At 39.9% G+C, this 15,514-nt stretch overlaps 1 protein-coding gene and 1 pseudogene across 11 annotated transcripts in view; one reads left to right on the forward strand and one right to left on the reverse strand.

Annotated features, from left to right (window-relative positions):
• The window catches only part of PTPRK (protein tyrosine phosphatase receptor type K), a 689,055-nt gene that overhangs the window by 653,520 nt on the left and 20,021 nt on the right, over positions 1-15,514 (forward strand). For 7 of the 11 annotated variants that reach the window (XM_063917350.1, XM_063917338.1, XM_063917341.1 and 4 more), the window contains 8 exons: positions 25-179; positions 3,122-3,257; positions 5,556-5,714; positions 8,015-8,188; positions 9,466-9,597; positions 9,702-9,827; positions 12,352-12,515; positions 13,940-14,075. In XM_063917350.1, the coding sequence (XP_063773420.1) occupies positions 25-179; positions 3,122-3,257; positions 5,556-5,714; positions 8,015-8,188; positions 9,466-9,597; positions 9,702-9,827; positions 12,352-12,515; positions 13,940-14,075 (1,182 nt within the window). The remainder of the gene's footprint in view (positions 1-24; positions 180-3,121; positions 3,258-5,555; positions 5,715-8,014; positions 8,189-9,465; positions 9,598-9,701; positions 9,828-12,351; positions 12,516-13,939; positions 14,076-15,514) is intronic. The other 4 variants (XM_063917340.1, XM_063917342.1, XM_063917346.1 and 1 more) reach the window with 1 other exon arrangement.
• LOC134912398 (5S ribosomal RNA) lies at positions 4,589-4,708 on the reverse strand (annotated as a pseudogene).

Raw genomic sequence — 15,514 nt, forward strand, 5'->3', positions numbered from 1 at the left:
TGTGTGTGCATTGTATATTTGCAGAGAGGATATAATGAAATCAGAGAAGTCAAGCAGTTCCATTTTACTGGGTGGCCTGATCATGGAGTTCCCTATCATGCTACTGGACTTCTGTCCTTTATTAGACGTGTGAAGTTGTCCAACCCACCAAGTGCTGGTCCCATTGTGGTTCACTGCAGGTTTGTAGTGCTTTTTGTTTTTGCCATTTTGAAGTTTACGTTTTTTTCTGTATACCGTGCCATTTCTTATTTAGCTTACACAATTGCAAGGACTAAATAATTCATATATATGCTTTTACTGCCAATTCTTACAATAGATTTATCTTTATATACTGTAGATCTCATATAATTGATGGTTTATTCACAGCGAAATTTGATAAAGGATTGTATCTTTTATGTCTTCTCTGTTTTTCTATCCCCTATTTTTAAAACTGGAGGAATTCTTTTATTTTAAAAGTAACATTCTACAGTGTACTATTTCTTATCTTTCGATAGTCCCGATTTGCACTACGGTGAGTAGGTGCCTCCTGTGATGTGACACATCCCTAAGGAGGTTGTGCAGAGGGATGTGGGTCACACTGAGGCCATCTGCTCTGTCGGGAGTTAAATATCTTGAACATTTCAGGATTGTTGGCATCCATGGTGTGCATTAATGTGATAGTGTTTTCCCCCGCCATTGATTACAGGACACTAGTCACCTATGAACATTTGCAACCAGTTTTGTAATTACTCTCCCCTCTGCCTACACAAACACTTCAAAAGTAATTAAATCAGATATCTTTTACAAAGCCCTCTTCCCCATAGCTATTTGAGCACAACGTCAATCAAGGACGCTCCACTCACTAAATAATTTGTCAACCTGAAAGTCAGCTGATATACACAGTTTTGGCCTCCGTGCTGATAGAAGCATAAACTATCCAGTCTTCCCTCATCATTTCTTCGTACCTGCAGTCCTTTGGGTACTGTACGTGGACTTTCCTTTCCACAGAGAATTGCCTGAGCTAAATGTTCTTAGATGCAGAAACAGAGTCCTCTCCAGAGCTTTACTAGGGTTAGAGCTGACTTAAAACCTAGCCAGATAGGCAAGGAAGTAGTGTGAATGGGTATTGGTTACATTTTCAAACTCCCTTTTCCCCTGAGAAGAAAATGATCATTCTAGTCTGCGTCCATAGCTCCCTCCTCTGCTTTTCCTTGTGTTATTTTTTTGGGGAGTTCTTATGTTGCTCTAAAAGAGTCTGCAGACATAACTAAGGAGAAGCAATGCCATTTCTGCAGAGTTTTTTTCTGTAGTCAGTGTGAGTCTATTTTAATGATATTGAACAATTGTATATAAGATGTGTCTGTGTGAGAGCTCGCTTAGTGATATCTCAGAACCCAACTTACTGGCTCTTAATAGATACCCTCCGTTATATTCCAGAGGAAGATGGTGCGGTGATTGCATCATCACATGTCCAGCCCCACTGCTTATTGCTGAGTGGGGCCTGGGATGCTGGTCTTCTGTCATGGGAGTCTGGTATTCCAGGAGAGTTTAGAATGATGGAATGCAGCAAATTGACTACTACAGAGTGAGGTCATTTGGCTCACACTGTGCACAGTGGAATCAGATGAAACTTTTCATCCAATAGTTTCATTCGTGATAATTTTGTAATGTTCAAGGATAGGCTCTTACCTGCCAAGAAATATGCATGTTAATTTGTTTTGCTAGGCTTGTTTTTAGCCTTTGCTGTAAAGCAGAAAATTAAATAATGCTTTCCCAGCATTGTACACGTTGTTCCTCCAACCTAGATGTGAAACGTTCATTTCTCCATGTTTAGGTAAACACTGGTGTCATTTCCAGACAATAATTTGGGTGCTTTAAATAACACAGAACAACAGTGTTACTTAAATTTACTTGAAGGAAGCGGATGGAGCATGCACGTCTAATAAATCAGACTGTCGAATGTGCTTCTCCTCTTGTTTTATTCAGACAGCGGTGAAGTGTAAACAAATAGCTCTGCTGAAAAGCTCTTGGTATTGATTTCCCATGATTGAATGCTGAGGCAAGCTGGAGAGTCAAAGCACAGACCTGCTATCTTCTGCCTGTGCCAAACCTATTAATGAGAACTAGGGGTTACAGTGGGTGCATGGGATTAAAAGCACCATTAACCCATTCTCAAACAGTCTACCTGTAAACTGGATGCATTATCTGAATTTGATACTAAACCTGCCCCCTTCAATAAAGAAAGGGTATATTTTTGTTTAGTGGTCCTTGGAGTTGTTTTCGTGTTTTTTTTAAACCTTGATTGACACAATAAAAATCCAGACATTTCATGTACTTTACGTGATAAAGGGAGAAGTACAGTACATATCCGGAGTTTATTAAAATATGCCACAAGCAATCTTCTTCTAAATAAAAACCTGCCACTGGTGCATGCAATAATGACCATGGTCCAACCTACTGTCCCACCTAATTAGGAACAGTTGGAGGTCTGCCTTTCCAGACTTTTCTATTGGAAAGAAAAAAATAAATGGAAGTTAATTAAGAATTGGAGTCAATATGAGCAGTCACCAGGAAACTACATATGCTGAATATTTAATGAGCCCCATAGATATCCCATACACTAACCAGATTACTTATACCATACTTATATTGTACAGAATTACTTACCCTTTCTTATGCAGGTATAGCCGCACCCAAACACAGAATATAGGCATGCCACATATCATTTTATTCAGCAGAGTCTGCTTGTGCGTCTGATATGCATAGCGATGTGAATAAGACTTATTTCCGGCAAAAAAGATGCCCGGCGCTAACTGAGTTGCATGTGACCTGTCAACTCACTCACGCAAGGTATCTACCGCCGCGTGGCGTATTGAGGCCCGATGTATGAGGACACATCTGTATAGACTACCCTTCAGCTCTGGACCTGAAGCAATCTCCCATCAGTAACAATTGTAATCCCCCATTGCCTTTTTAATAAGGTAGCTGTAATTAATCTAGGAAAGATGACATTGGAACTGCCTGAGTGAAATCCTATAAACAATATTTAAAATAGTATATTTTATTTATTGCATATTTTTATGTACTTATAACTTGTGTTATTACATACAGTATTTAATAGTTCTTTCTCTCCACCATTCAGCGCTGGCGCTGGCCGCACTGGCTGTTACATAGTTATTGACATCATGCTAGACATGGCTGAGCGGGAAGGTGTGGTAGACATTTATAACTGTGTGAAAGCTTTGCGCTCTCGGCGCATCAACATGGTCCAAACAGAGGTAATTTAATAACTTGTTTACGATTTTCAGAATTCCAGTTATGTTTTATTTATGTGCTGCTGCATATTAAAAATACAGTAGCAAATCTATTTATTGAATATTTGGACTTATTTAGTGTTTTAGTTGTCACAGGTCCATGACTATAGTCTGTATACATACTGATCAGCTCAGCAAACTTATCTAATTATATTTATTTAGGGCGTCATTTTAAATGTCCGCCTAATTTTCAAGACTATTAATACTTCTAATAACTTGATGTGGTTCTCTTCATGCTCATGTTACATGCATTTATATGCATATGCATGGTTAATCAGTACTCTGGTTTATATAACCAAATATTGTAAAATGTGACAAAATTCAGTACTGTATGTTCTATGACTTAAATTTTATAGTTCAAAATCAATGTTCAAATTATTATGCAGTAGTGAAGGGTACGGTATATTTTTTTCACATTATCATGTCAACATGAGATTATCGACATTGGCCAACATTAATCATGTCAACGTAGATGAAATGTCAACATGATTAGAATGTTGACAAAACGTTCCTGGTGGTCCAGTGGTGACTTACTATACCTGGTTTGTCAGTGACTTCTGGCTGATCCTACAGCATTTCTAGTGGGTACCACCCTATCCCACCCCATTGGCTGTTGCAGCCTAGCCCTAATGTTCTGGTGCTGCAGCCTAACTCTAACTCTCCATTATGTGCAGAATGTCTGCATTTCACAGGTTGACATTCTGCAGATGTGGACATAATCAATGTAGTAATGTCAACAATGTTGACATCATAACTGTTGACATTGTGGTGTCGACATCATGAGTAATTGACATTGTAAATGTCTATATTATGACTACATCCCATTGATGAAACCTTAGATTGTAGGGGATAAATGTATCAAAATAAATACAGAAGAAGCAGAAAAACAGTAGACTCTTGTTGGGGAGCACTCAGTTTCAGACATGTAGAAATTTATTATAAGTATCTGTTAAGATCATAAATTTTATTAATTTTAAGTTAATAATATGGAGTTCAGATTTTACCAATAAGTGCGAAATTATAAAAAAATATTAAACGTAATAAATAGCCTTGGCTGTGATAAATAAATAGCCGGATTCCTGGTGTTATAATTGGTGTAATTCTAAGGTATACTCAATAGAGTGGTATCTTTGTGTTACAGAAAGATTTTTATGACCATCATTTGATCTGCATAAGCAACTTTAAAGAAAGGTTATTGCAGAGGATTGAATCATAGGTCATATATCCAATTTTCGGTGTCCTGTATTTATGTACTGCTTATAGTTGGCACGCGAGTGGATCTAATGAGCGGCGATAAATTGCAGTACCTGGGTGTTCCAAGGTGGTCTCCCATCCGAGTACTGGGCCGGCCCTCCACTCCTTGGCTTCCAAGGTCAGATGAGATTGGGCATCTCCAGTGGGGTATGACCACAAATTGCTGCGCTTAGACCTCTCGTCTGAGTAGACAGTGGTAATGGGCCTTGATATTTATCCAAGAAAGATGGAAGGAGTATATACTATTACTCAGTATAAGCAGTAACTGCTTCCACTTATAAATTGGTCTGTGCAGTAATCACAGCCCGAAAAATATTTTCACATGTGTATTGATAATCACAGGTGATATACACCATATAGGCTAAGAAAAGTCTTAAGGTGCTTAGTTACCTGACTATGAAGTAATTTCATTAATTATTTTCAGTTGTTTTCAGACTATTACTATTATTGACTCATTATATAAAGACATTTTTCTTTAATCTGTGCGGTTCCCTCTATAACCATTATTCAAAGGGGATAAATGTAGTAAGCCTTGAAGAAAGACAAAGTGGGGAAGTTGTGCAAAGAAACCAATGAGCTTGTCATTTATGTAGCACAGGGCTCTATGTACTAAGCCGTGGAGAGAAAGTGCCAGCCAATCGGCTCTTGTCATTTGTCAAACACGGCCTGTAACATCGCAGTTAGGAGCTTGTTGGCTGGTGCTTTATCACTCTCTACTTTATCTCTCTCTAAGGCTTAGTAAATAGACCCCATGGTCTTTGAAATGACAGTTATTGGTTGCTCTGGCCAACTACTTCACATTATACCTCTCCAAAAGCGTAATACATCTCCCTTTAATTTCAGCTGAGGTTACTGCCTCTTATATCAGCAGAACTATTGTACATTTTCATTTTAGCTATTTTCAGTAACTGACAAAATTTCCAGTTAAACAAGATCTGTGACACTTAATCTGACCTTCCTTGTAATGTTGCTGTATCTGTCTCTCTCTTGCTTGCTATATCTATACAGGAGCAGTATATTTTCATCCATGATGCCATTCTGGAAGCGTGCTTGTGTGGAGAAACTGCCATACCCGTCTGTGAATTTAAAGCCGCATATTTTGACATGATCAGAATAGACTCACAGACCAACTCATCACATCTCAAAGATGAATTCCAGGTATTATCAGTATGTATTCTAGGTTTATCTCTCTTTTGAAATGTACTGTTCATAAGTATTTCTAATGCGTGTTTCTTGTCACTGTGCGGCATGCTGACACTAGTTTATACGCTTAGAACAAAAATGACTACACATTAAACATAATCACATCACTGTCTATCTTTCGATGTACTGCCTTGTTTGCATAGTGACATTAACAGCATTCAATTAAATATATGTAGCTTTGAAGTAGTTCATATTTTCTAATGCATGTTTGTTATCTGGTGTGAAGAATTTGTGGCTGAAGTATAGCGAGGAGTGTGTTACTTCTATAATGATATGATGTAGTCGCTTGTTCATGTCATAAGTTTGTATATAGTCATTTAGTGTTTTAAGATGACAAAGCGTACATAATTTATAATGTCATAAAGAATACGCAGGCCCCGTATTTGTGCTATTTTATCTCTGAAATATGTTTGTGAGTTAGCATTTGGCTGCAGATTCTCACCATCAGCTCAGTGCTGGTGTGTACTAATTTTTAACATTTATTCATATAGCGCCAGGATATATGTATGATCCCTTAAAGCTGTGTGTTTGTTTGCAAATTCACTTCTTGACTAGAGTTCATGGATAAAGATTGCAGATACAGTTTCTTCACCCATGAGGTGGTATATAACAAAAGAAACAAATTGTTTGCAAATCCTACTAATTGGTGGATGGTATCAGGATGCTAGGTTGACAGTTCTAAGGTCGGCAGTCATTAGGCCGACCAGTATTGGTCAACATTGTCAAACAATCCACATGGCAATGGTGGACACAGGGAAAGGTTGACTTGAGGTTTTTTTTACTATTTATTTTTTTACTTTTTCAACTTTGTCATACTTAACCATTCACGTGGATAGAGAAAACAACACCCAAAAAATACTCATGTCGACCTTTTCTTGTGTCAACATTTTCCACGTCAACCTGTCCACCTTTTGGTGTCGACCTTGACACTGTTGACCTTATTCAGGTTGACCCAGAGGCGTATCTATACCAATGGGGGCCCCACAGCACAATCCCCACGGGGCCCCCCTGGCTGACTGCTCAGACCGCCCCTTCCCCCACCCCCCGTCGACTACTCACAAACACAGAAGTCCCCCCAACCCGCCCCGTCGATTGTCCTCAGAGACATCCTCTCCCCGTGGACTAACCAAAGACTGTGCCCCATTTCCTGCTCTTTATTTCTCAGCAGTGTGCTGCTCTGCTCTCCGTCCCGGCCGGCTCCATCTCGCGTCTCCTTACTGACGCTGGGAGGAGGCATGGCTACGGTCCGGGGATGTCCCTGCAGGCTCAGCCACAGCCTCTTCCCAGCATCAGTTAAGACTGAGGAGACTGAGACGTCTGCCAAAGCAGCAGCACACTGCTTAGAAATAAAGCAATGGGCCTCAGCAACTAGCTGCAGGAGGAGGGCCTGGCCCCGGAGGCGGCCTGGGCACCGTAGCAGCCACACCTCCTGCAGCTATTGTATCTACGCCACTGGGTTGACCTTGGTAGATATGATTAAACAATGGGTATATATCAAATTAAGTAAACTGTTAACATTATGTAATAATAATGCATTTTTTTTTATCATTTAATCAAACATGTAATGCCCTTGTTTTATATGAAGCTGATTTTAATAAAAGCACATAAGCTTGTAATACCGCTATAGTTAAATCTCCTTTAAAGCACAAATTTTTTTAAAAACAGACATTATCATTTATCATCAATTCCCCTCCTCACATTTCCCACTTTCCTCATTCCCTACACAGTGTGCTTTTTCCCCTTCCATGCATGTAATCAGAAGTGTTCTCTCATCTCATTTATTTTACAAATCATATATAGCCTAGTCAAGATCATGTGGTTTGTAAACCATACGTTTCTCCAAGTTATTTGGGAAAGCAGTAAAGTTGTGCATTGCCAGTAAAGTTTAATTGTTAACAGTAACGACTAAGGCCCAGATTTATCAAGCCTTGGAGAGTGATAAACAGCACAGTGATAAAATACCAACCAATCAGCTCCCAACTGTCATTGTTCAAACACCACCTGTGATATGACAATTAGGCGCTGGTTGGTTGGTACTTTATCACAGTGCTATTTATCACTGTCCAAGGCTTGATAAATCTAATAAGTATCCAATTTATAATGTGTTATTTTCTACGCCTGTGTTAAAATCCATAGTTTACACACCAGTTATTTGCTTAGAAAATGCTGTGGATGTGGTTCTTCATAAAAGGAAAAAAATAGGTTTATATTCTCATTATAGTCAGTGGACAGTGTTGTGTTTCTAATGAATTTCTCTCCCGCAGACTCTGAATTCTGTGACCCCAAGACTACAAGCCGAGGACTGCAGTATAGCCTGCTTGCCAAGGAACCATGAGAAGAACCGTTTCATGGACCTGCTGCCGCCTGACAGATGTCTGCCTTTCTTAATTACCATAGATGGGGAGAGCAGCAATTACGTCAATGCAGCCCTTATGGATGTAAGGAGACCCATCTCTGTGTGTAGAAGACAAGCATAGTTAAGCCTGTTCCAGTGTGATTGATGTACCTGTGCTGCAAAATATTCCAAAATAAATAGGACATTATTATGCAGTAATTAAAGCCCTGTTGCAGTTGGTTACAATTGGATTCCCATGAAATATTGGCAAGTTGTTTGTCACTTCCAGGGTTCACCTCTTGTGGGAATGCTAGATTCATATGGCCCATTTATTTCCACTCTAGCAGTTAATGGAGATCCTGGTAGCGTTCAAGGTTATTGAGATACATTCTGAGTATCGGGAGAGAAGCTGAGGCTGTGTGACGAGCTAGCAGAGTGCTTTACGTCTTCCAAGAACTCATTTACTTGTAATGCAGCTTTTTTTGCTACTTGTGTTTGTTGTTGCTGTAAGATTTCCAGTTCACATCTGCTCGCTGCTGAGGCCAAATATCACCTAGAGAACAGGCTCGATGATCCAAGCTGTTCTGTTAATGCTGATTGCTTTATATACCCCATAAAGAGGGTAACTCAAGTACTGTGTAATTAGGCAAAAATAAAAAAAAATGCAAGCCATATGTTTTTTTGTTTTTTTTTTTTGTTTTTTTTTGGTATAGATAAAAAAAAAAATCTCAATGTCTTTTCAACTAACCCCTATAGAAAACTGCCAGCACCACAGCAGCATGTATCATTGCTTCCATGTACTGTGACAGGGCATGTTTGTGTTGTTTACTAAATTCCAGCCCACCAGCTCTACATGCTGAATAATTAATGGATACATAAAATTGTAAATGGAGACACTAATGAACTACATTAGGCAGAACATTTAGCAGAGACATTGCTATTTGTTACATTTAGTGTAATTGGTTAAGTGTTGTGCAGTCTGCGAGAATGAGGGTGAGAATGTAATGCTGGATATAGTAATGACTGAGTGTTTGCTGCATCAGGTTTAGGGGGCAGGGACTCAGGTCTCACTGAAAGTGTCTTTGCCATAATATACGTTAAGGAGCTTTCGTAGTACCTCAGCACTATGGTTATTAACCACTTTGCTGTTATCCCTATAGCTGCAAAAGTGCTTGTTTGCTGGTGAAAATGGGACACAGATTTTTTATTTCACTCTGACAGCAAGGAAGCCGTCCAGCTAAAATAAGTAATGGAGTCATTCCAAAACTAAAGCTGCTGTTCTGTTCTATGATTGGTGAACTTGTCCAACTTTCTGGATTCTCCTGCTTGTTGTTCTAGTAAACGCAATGACTCTTTCACCTTATTTCTTTCCCTCTGCAGAGCTACAGACAGCCAGCTGCCTTCATCGTTACGCAGCACCCCTTGCCAAACACTGTAAAAGACTTCTGGAGATTAGTCTATGACTACGGATGCTCTTCCTTAGTGATGCTCAATGAGGTGGATTTGACACAGGTCATATTGCTATTTGCATTTGAGGGAACAAAATATCATAAGCAATGATTTGGCTTTAATGAAACATCTCACAAAGTTTTTTGGTGTTTTTTTTCTTTGCACAGGGCTGTCCACAGTACTGGCCGGAGGAAGGAATGCTGAGGTATGGCCCAATCCAAGTGGAGTGTATGTCCTGCTCAATGGACTGTGATGTTATCAACAGAATCTTCAGGATATGCAACCTGACTAGGGTAAAACAGATTTCACTTTTTCAGTGACCTAGTAGCTGAATTGAAGCAAACGGTGACCGCGGCATATTAGAATCATATTATATACATTATAAGTGTTCGAAAATAGATACAGTTTATACACAGAAACTTATTAATCTGCATTATGACAGTTTTTTTTATTCTTAATCAAAAAGCATAAACAACATGCATTCAATTTGTCAGACAAATCAGGTTTTATTTATTTTTTAAATACATAATACAGGTAAGCAATCAAAGGTAAAATAAAAATGACAAGAGAAAGATTTCTATTGTCAAGAAGGGAGTTCCTTGAGGAATTTTTCCATTAACACATGGGACCCTGCAGCTCCAAGCCACTGGAACAGAGCTTTGCCATACACTCAATATTGGCCCACGCTGCTGGATCTCTTACACTGTCTATTCACTGGGGAATATTTGTGTACAGGGAAGATGGCAACACACACACACAATTGTGTCCTTCTGATGATGACCAGTCAGCCCATTACCAGTAGGTGTTCATGGGATTACACTTTGTGAAGTGTCCATTGCACAATATTGCAGCATTAAGTTTAAAAAGGTTCAGAAGGCTTAAGCGTGTCTAAGATCTTTCAGTTACCTTTGAGGGGTACGTTTACGAAGCGGTGGCATGTTTAACCTTATAATTATTATAATTAAAAACAAAACACGGCGTATAAAATTACCCCTTTGACTGTTAAACATGTGGTTGACCATTGATTGTGCCTGTGTATCTTGACAAGACTTAATTGGATTGCTAGCTCTGTCTAAAACTGGTAAATATGTTCAATTCAGTACAACATATAGTCGTTGACAAAATATGTAGCCTGTATTTTACCTAGTAAAATGTATTTTTTGCCTTTAGATTTAGAAAAGCATATACTAAACTTTGGCTTAGCAAGGTTACACAGTTACAGTAGATAAAATGGTGCACTAATGGGCCCCAAAAGTCAATATTATCCAGTTACTACAATGGATGGAGTGTATGGTAAAAGTAACACTTTTCTTTTAAAGCATCAAACAAGTTAAAATGTTTGGTATAAACCAAATTGGATTTGTAGCGACAAGAATTCATATAACCTTGAAAGTAATGTAGTCCATAGGTCTTAAACCTGTGGTCCTCCAGCTGCTGTGGAACTGCACATCCCAGCATGCCCTGCCTCAGTTATAGTATGCTTTAATAGCAAAACTGTGGCAGGGCATGCTGGGATGTGTAGTCTGCCCCTCCTCTTTAGAATGTGCTGAGCTGTTTATAACCCATTCTGTTCAATAAACCACTGTTGGTTTTTCATCTACCACCATGACTGAGTGATTTGGAGCCCTGTATCCTCACATTTGGTGGCAAGCAGAGGGCTCACTCAGGTTACAAGCATGGAAGCAAGATATTACAGCAGATTGGAGGCAGCAGCACAATATTACAAAGACATCAAGAAGGGAGTCCTGCAAGGACTGTGTCATGGAAGAAAAATTGTAATCAATACAGTGGATACCAAGGAATCCCTAATTGGAAAACTGGCTCAATGGGACTTTGAGCACCCTTGTGATAAGGAGGAAGAGGAGGATATTGTCCAGGCCTCAGCGGAGGAGACCAGTAATGGAACCAGGGCAGTGGAGCTTGTGGTTGGAAGTTCGTCAGCATATCGGCAGGCTGGGAAGCCGGATCTGTTATTTATAGTTACCAAAATGCAATACATTTGGGAGTACTGGAATGAAGCTCAGCGGGTAATCAGCAGGTGGAGAGTATCCAGCATACAGGACAAGTTGTGTCATCTGGGGAATGCGTTCATGCACTGCAGAAGTGAAGCAGCCACATGGAATCTGCTAGGGGAGCCAGAGTTAGAGGAATTGAGAGAGATCTGAGAGAGAAGGTCAGAGAGTGGCAGGAGACTGAGAGTGGCAGGAGACTGGCTAAGAAGTAATGTTCTGTCAGGAGTTCCAGGAGGGAATAGTCGTGTAGAATTGGATCACAGAAGTGTGCTGAGCTGTTTATAACCCATTCTGTTCAATAAACCACTGTTGGTTTTTCATCTACCACCATGACTGAGTGATTTTGAACCCAGTATCCTCTCATGAGCAAGGCCCTCTCCCATCATGTGCTTTTCCTTCCCTTACTTATACTATCATCTACTCCATAATCCCTATAATGACACCTATCCCTCGGTTTCTGCCACCCTGATGCTTATTTCAGTGTCATGTCCCCTGATGTAGAAATGTTTATATACCATGTACTTGTCATGCATTGTCTTGTATTGTAAGTCACTGTTTTCTTGTTTTGCTTATTAGTTTATGTACTTTGTTAGGTGCTGCGAGACCCTTCTGGCGCCATATAAATAAAGGGTCATAATAATAAAAGCACAGTTACTTTCTGCTGATGATAAATAGTTGTTCCTTTTTTTTTTTTTTTTTTATTCCGTTTTTAACAAGCGCATGTACTGTATAGTTATATTTTTAAGAGGATTATTTGATTTTAATGTATATGATATTCAATTGTAATTGTCTTTGCTTTGGACAGCCTCAAGAAGGTTATCTGATGGTGCAGCAGTTCCAGTACTTGGGCTGGGCGTCTCACAGGGAGGTGCCAAGTTCTAAAAGATCTTTCCTGAAATTGATTTTGCAAGTTGAAAAATGGCAAGAGGAGTGTGATGAAGGGGAGGGACGCACCATTATTCACTGCCTGTGAGTTACCCTCTAAGAGAAATCATTTATCTTCCCTGTGTCAGCTAATGAATGTCCTTATTGACCTAGTTTATTTGTGCTTCAAAGTGAGAATGACACATAATTAAAGGTTTAAAATGTGTCTCTTCACATGTATGTATTGTTGCTTTATGTTTTGTGTGGTGGAGGTGTTAGGGCAGCTTTGTACTACTATCACATTGGTTTTGATGATGGCTACTTTGCTTTTTAAAGTTTGGAAATTTATGCGTAACTGGTTGCAAGAACCAAGCTTGTATATACTGCTGGTTTGTGAAAAATAAATATTAATTTTACATACAACGCGCAAATACGTTACACTGTGCTGTAGCCTGCTGCCAGGGGCGCCAGAATGATTTCAGGCTGCGGGGGGGGGGCAAGTTGGGATTTCATTTTGGCGCCCCTGCTGTGTTCTCCTGTCCTTCAACCACCTACAGTCCCTCCCCCCTTTACCCTTAGTGCAGGGGAGCGAATATTCGGCATTTACGCAGGCATCTTCACCTGTAAAGTAGTCGGCTGTCACAGGGTACGGTGAGTCCCCCCCTTCTTCTGTACTAGCCGGCTGTCTCTTCAGCCCCAGTTAGACGGCGTCCCTCAGTTGGTGGGTGCCGACGCTAAGCCCTGCCTTCCGGAGGTCAAGCCACATTTAAATTATTTAAGAGTAAGGGGGGGATGAAGGGGGGCATTTCCTAACTGTTACCTAACTAAGACGTCCGCGGGCGGGCGGCTGCTGCTCTGTGCTAGCTCTTGCGGATGCAAGCTCTTTGCTGCGATGTGCAGCTGAAGATGGCGGGCGTCCTCTGGAGAGCGTGCACTGACAGAGGAGGAAAATATCTGCCTCCCGGACTACAGGCTAGAAGGGGAACTCTCATGTTGATATCAGTGGGCCCCCGGCGCAGCTACCTTAGCGAGTGTGCGTCTTCACTGATGTATTACTGGGAGGAGGCGTGGCAATGTAAAGCCTGTTGGGATATCCCGCAGCCACGCCTCCCCCAGTAATGCATCAGTGAAGTGACAGCTGGCTTGTACTGAAGAATGGATACCGCACCCTGCAACACCGACAGCAGACTACTTTTAAAGTTGAAACCGCCTATGGGGATCTGAAAGTTAGCACTCCCCCACACCTGCGCCTCAATCATGTTTGGGGGGTCAAGCTGCCCCGTTGCCCCCCCTGCCCAGCACCTTTCCGACGCCTCTGCCCGCTGCTATCGAAGTGACCTAAAAGGCCGAATAATAGTAACGGTTTCAACAATTGCATCATAATTTATTAGCTTGATTTATCTTTCTACTGTATCAATCTATCTGTATATTGCTGTATGGCCAATTTCAGTGGCTTTTTGTAATTTAACTTGGATGTTAATATTAACACTGTGTCAGCTGGAATAAATAACTACTCTCGTTCTGTCTAGAAATGGTGGAGGGCGAAGTGGAATGTTCTGTGCCATTAGTATTGTGTGTGAAATGATCAAAAGACAAAATGTAGTAGATGTCTTTCATGCTGTGAAAACACTACGCAACAGCAAGCCAAATATGGTGGAAATTCCGGTGAGTACCAGTGGCAGTGTCCACATCTACTTCAGGCTGCTCAAAATCTAAATCCAATTTAAGAGAAGCTAAAATGTCATGTACTGTAAATATGCTTTTTGTCTGTTGTGCTGCTCGGTAACATTTAGCTGGGCTGACCAGCCAAGTCCATCAAATTCAACCTATTCTTATGTTTACTATTTGGTCACCTCTAAAACCTCTTTCTAATGCAGATCCTCCTTTATGTTAATGCCTCTGTACCCTCATGTAATGCTGTGCCCATCTTATATCTTACGTGTCTAGGACTGCAGCCCATATTTAATGTAACAAGGGACAAGCAGTGGAAAAATAAAAATTCTGTTTGCAGCCCCCACCCACTTTTTATGCATTTCAGTATTTTATTAGCATTGGTAGCAGCTGCCAACTACCATGTAATGGCATAACTAGCGCCTTGTAATCCTATTCCATTTCTCTGTCAGGTTTCCCTATTTGTGCTCCATTTATTAATAATACATTACATTAAAATTACAGTATCTTACATACTTATAAAACCAAATCGAAGTGCCTTGGCATAACCAGTCCTTCATAAACCCATGTTGACATTTTGTGAGTTTATTATCAGTCTTCTGAAAAGCATCTCTTAGAATGTCATTCAAGATTTTACTTGCAACTGGTGGGCCTTTAATTTGCGGACTATGATTGTGGACGCTTTTTAATATTTTTTACTACATCTGCCTTAGAACTAAGGAATATTTATTACTGACATTAATGACTTTAAAACGCTTAGGATGATTTGGATTTATCTTGTTTAGAACTATTACCACCTCCTACTGAGATACGCAAGTTACATGTTATAGGGTGCAGTGGGTTAATACTACAAAACACATTTCCCACCATTACTACCACATTTGTGAATACTGTTGAAAAGAGATGTGTAGTGGTCAACATTCTCTTTTGTAAAGCAAAAATACTGTTATCCCTTTAACTTCTCTTGTAAGTCTTGTTACTTTACCTCACACACTTATTTATTTTATAATGTACAGTACGATAACAAAGCATGCAAATTTACCTTGATAAAAAAAAGTTGAATTGCTTGTTCAATATCTTAAATGCAAACGTAAGCCTCTTGTTGTAGAGGTTTTGTTACAGTTTATTGATTTTGTCATCGTCAACATTTTTATCATCATCCTCTTTTAGTGTTTTTTTTTTTCTTATTATTGCTTTATCGATTTTTGTAAAAGTAAATAAAATAATGGTGTAGACTGCACACTGCCCACTCTCACATTCCGCTTCGGATTTCAAGCTTAACCTTGCAGATTTCCAATGTAGAAAACAGGAAGCTATTGAGGGACTCTCTTGGGTGCAGACTATCAAAGATCTAGGAAGAAATATCCAATTTGAACCCTGCACCAGTTTCAAACTGCGCCGGATATTCTAGCAAAAGAGTTTTAAATGGCATT

Source organism: Pseudophryne corroboree, chromosome 4, assembly GCF_028390025.1.
Source record: "Pseudophryne corroboree isolate aPseCor3 chromosome 4, aPseCor3.hap2, whole genome shotgun sequence".
Classification (NCBI taxonomy): Eukaryota; Metazoa; Chordata; class Amphibia; order Anura; family Myobatrachidae; genus Pseudophryne; species Pseudophryne corroboree.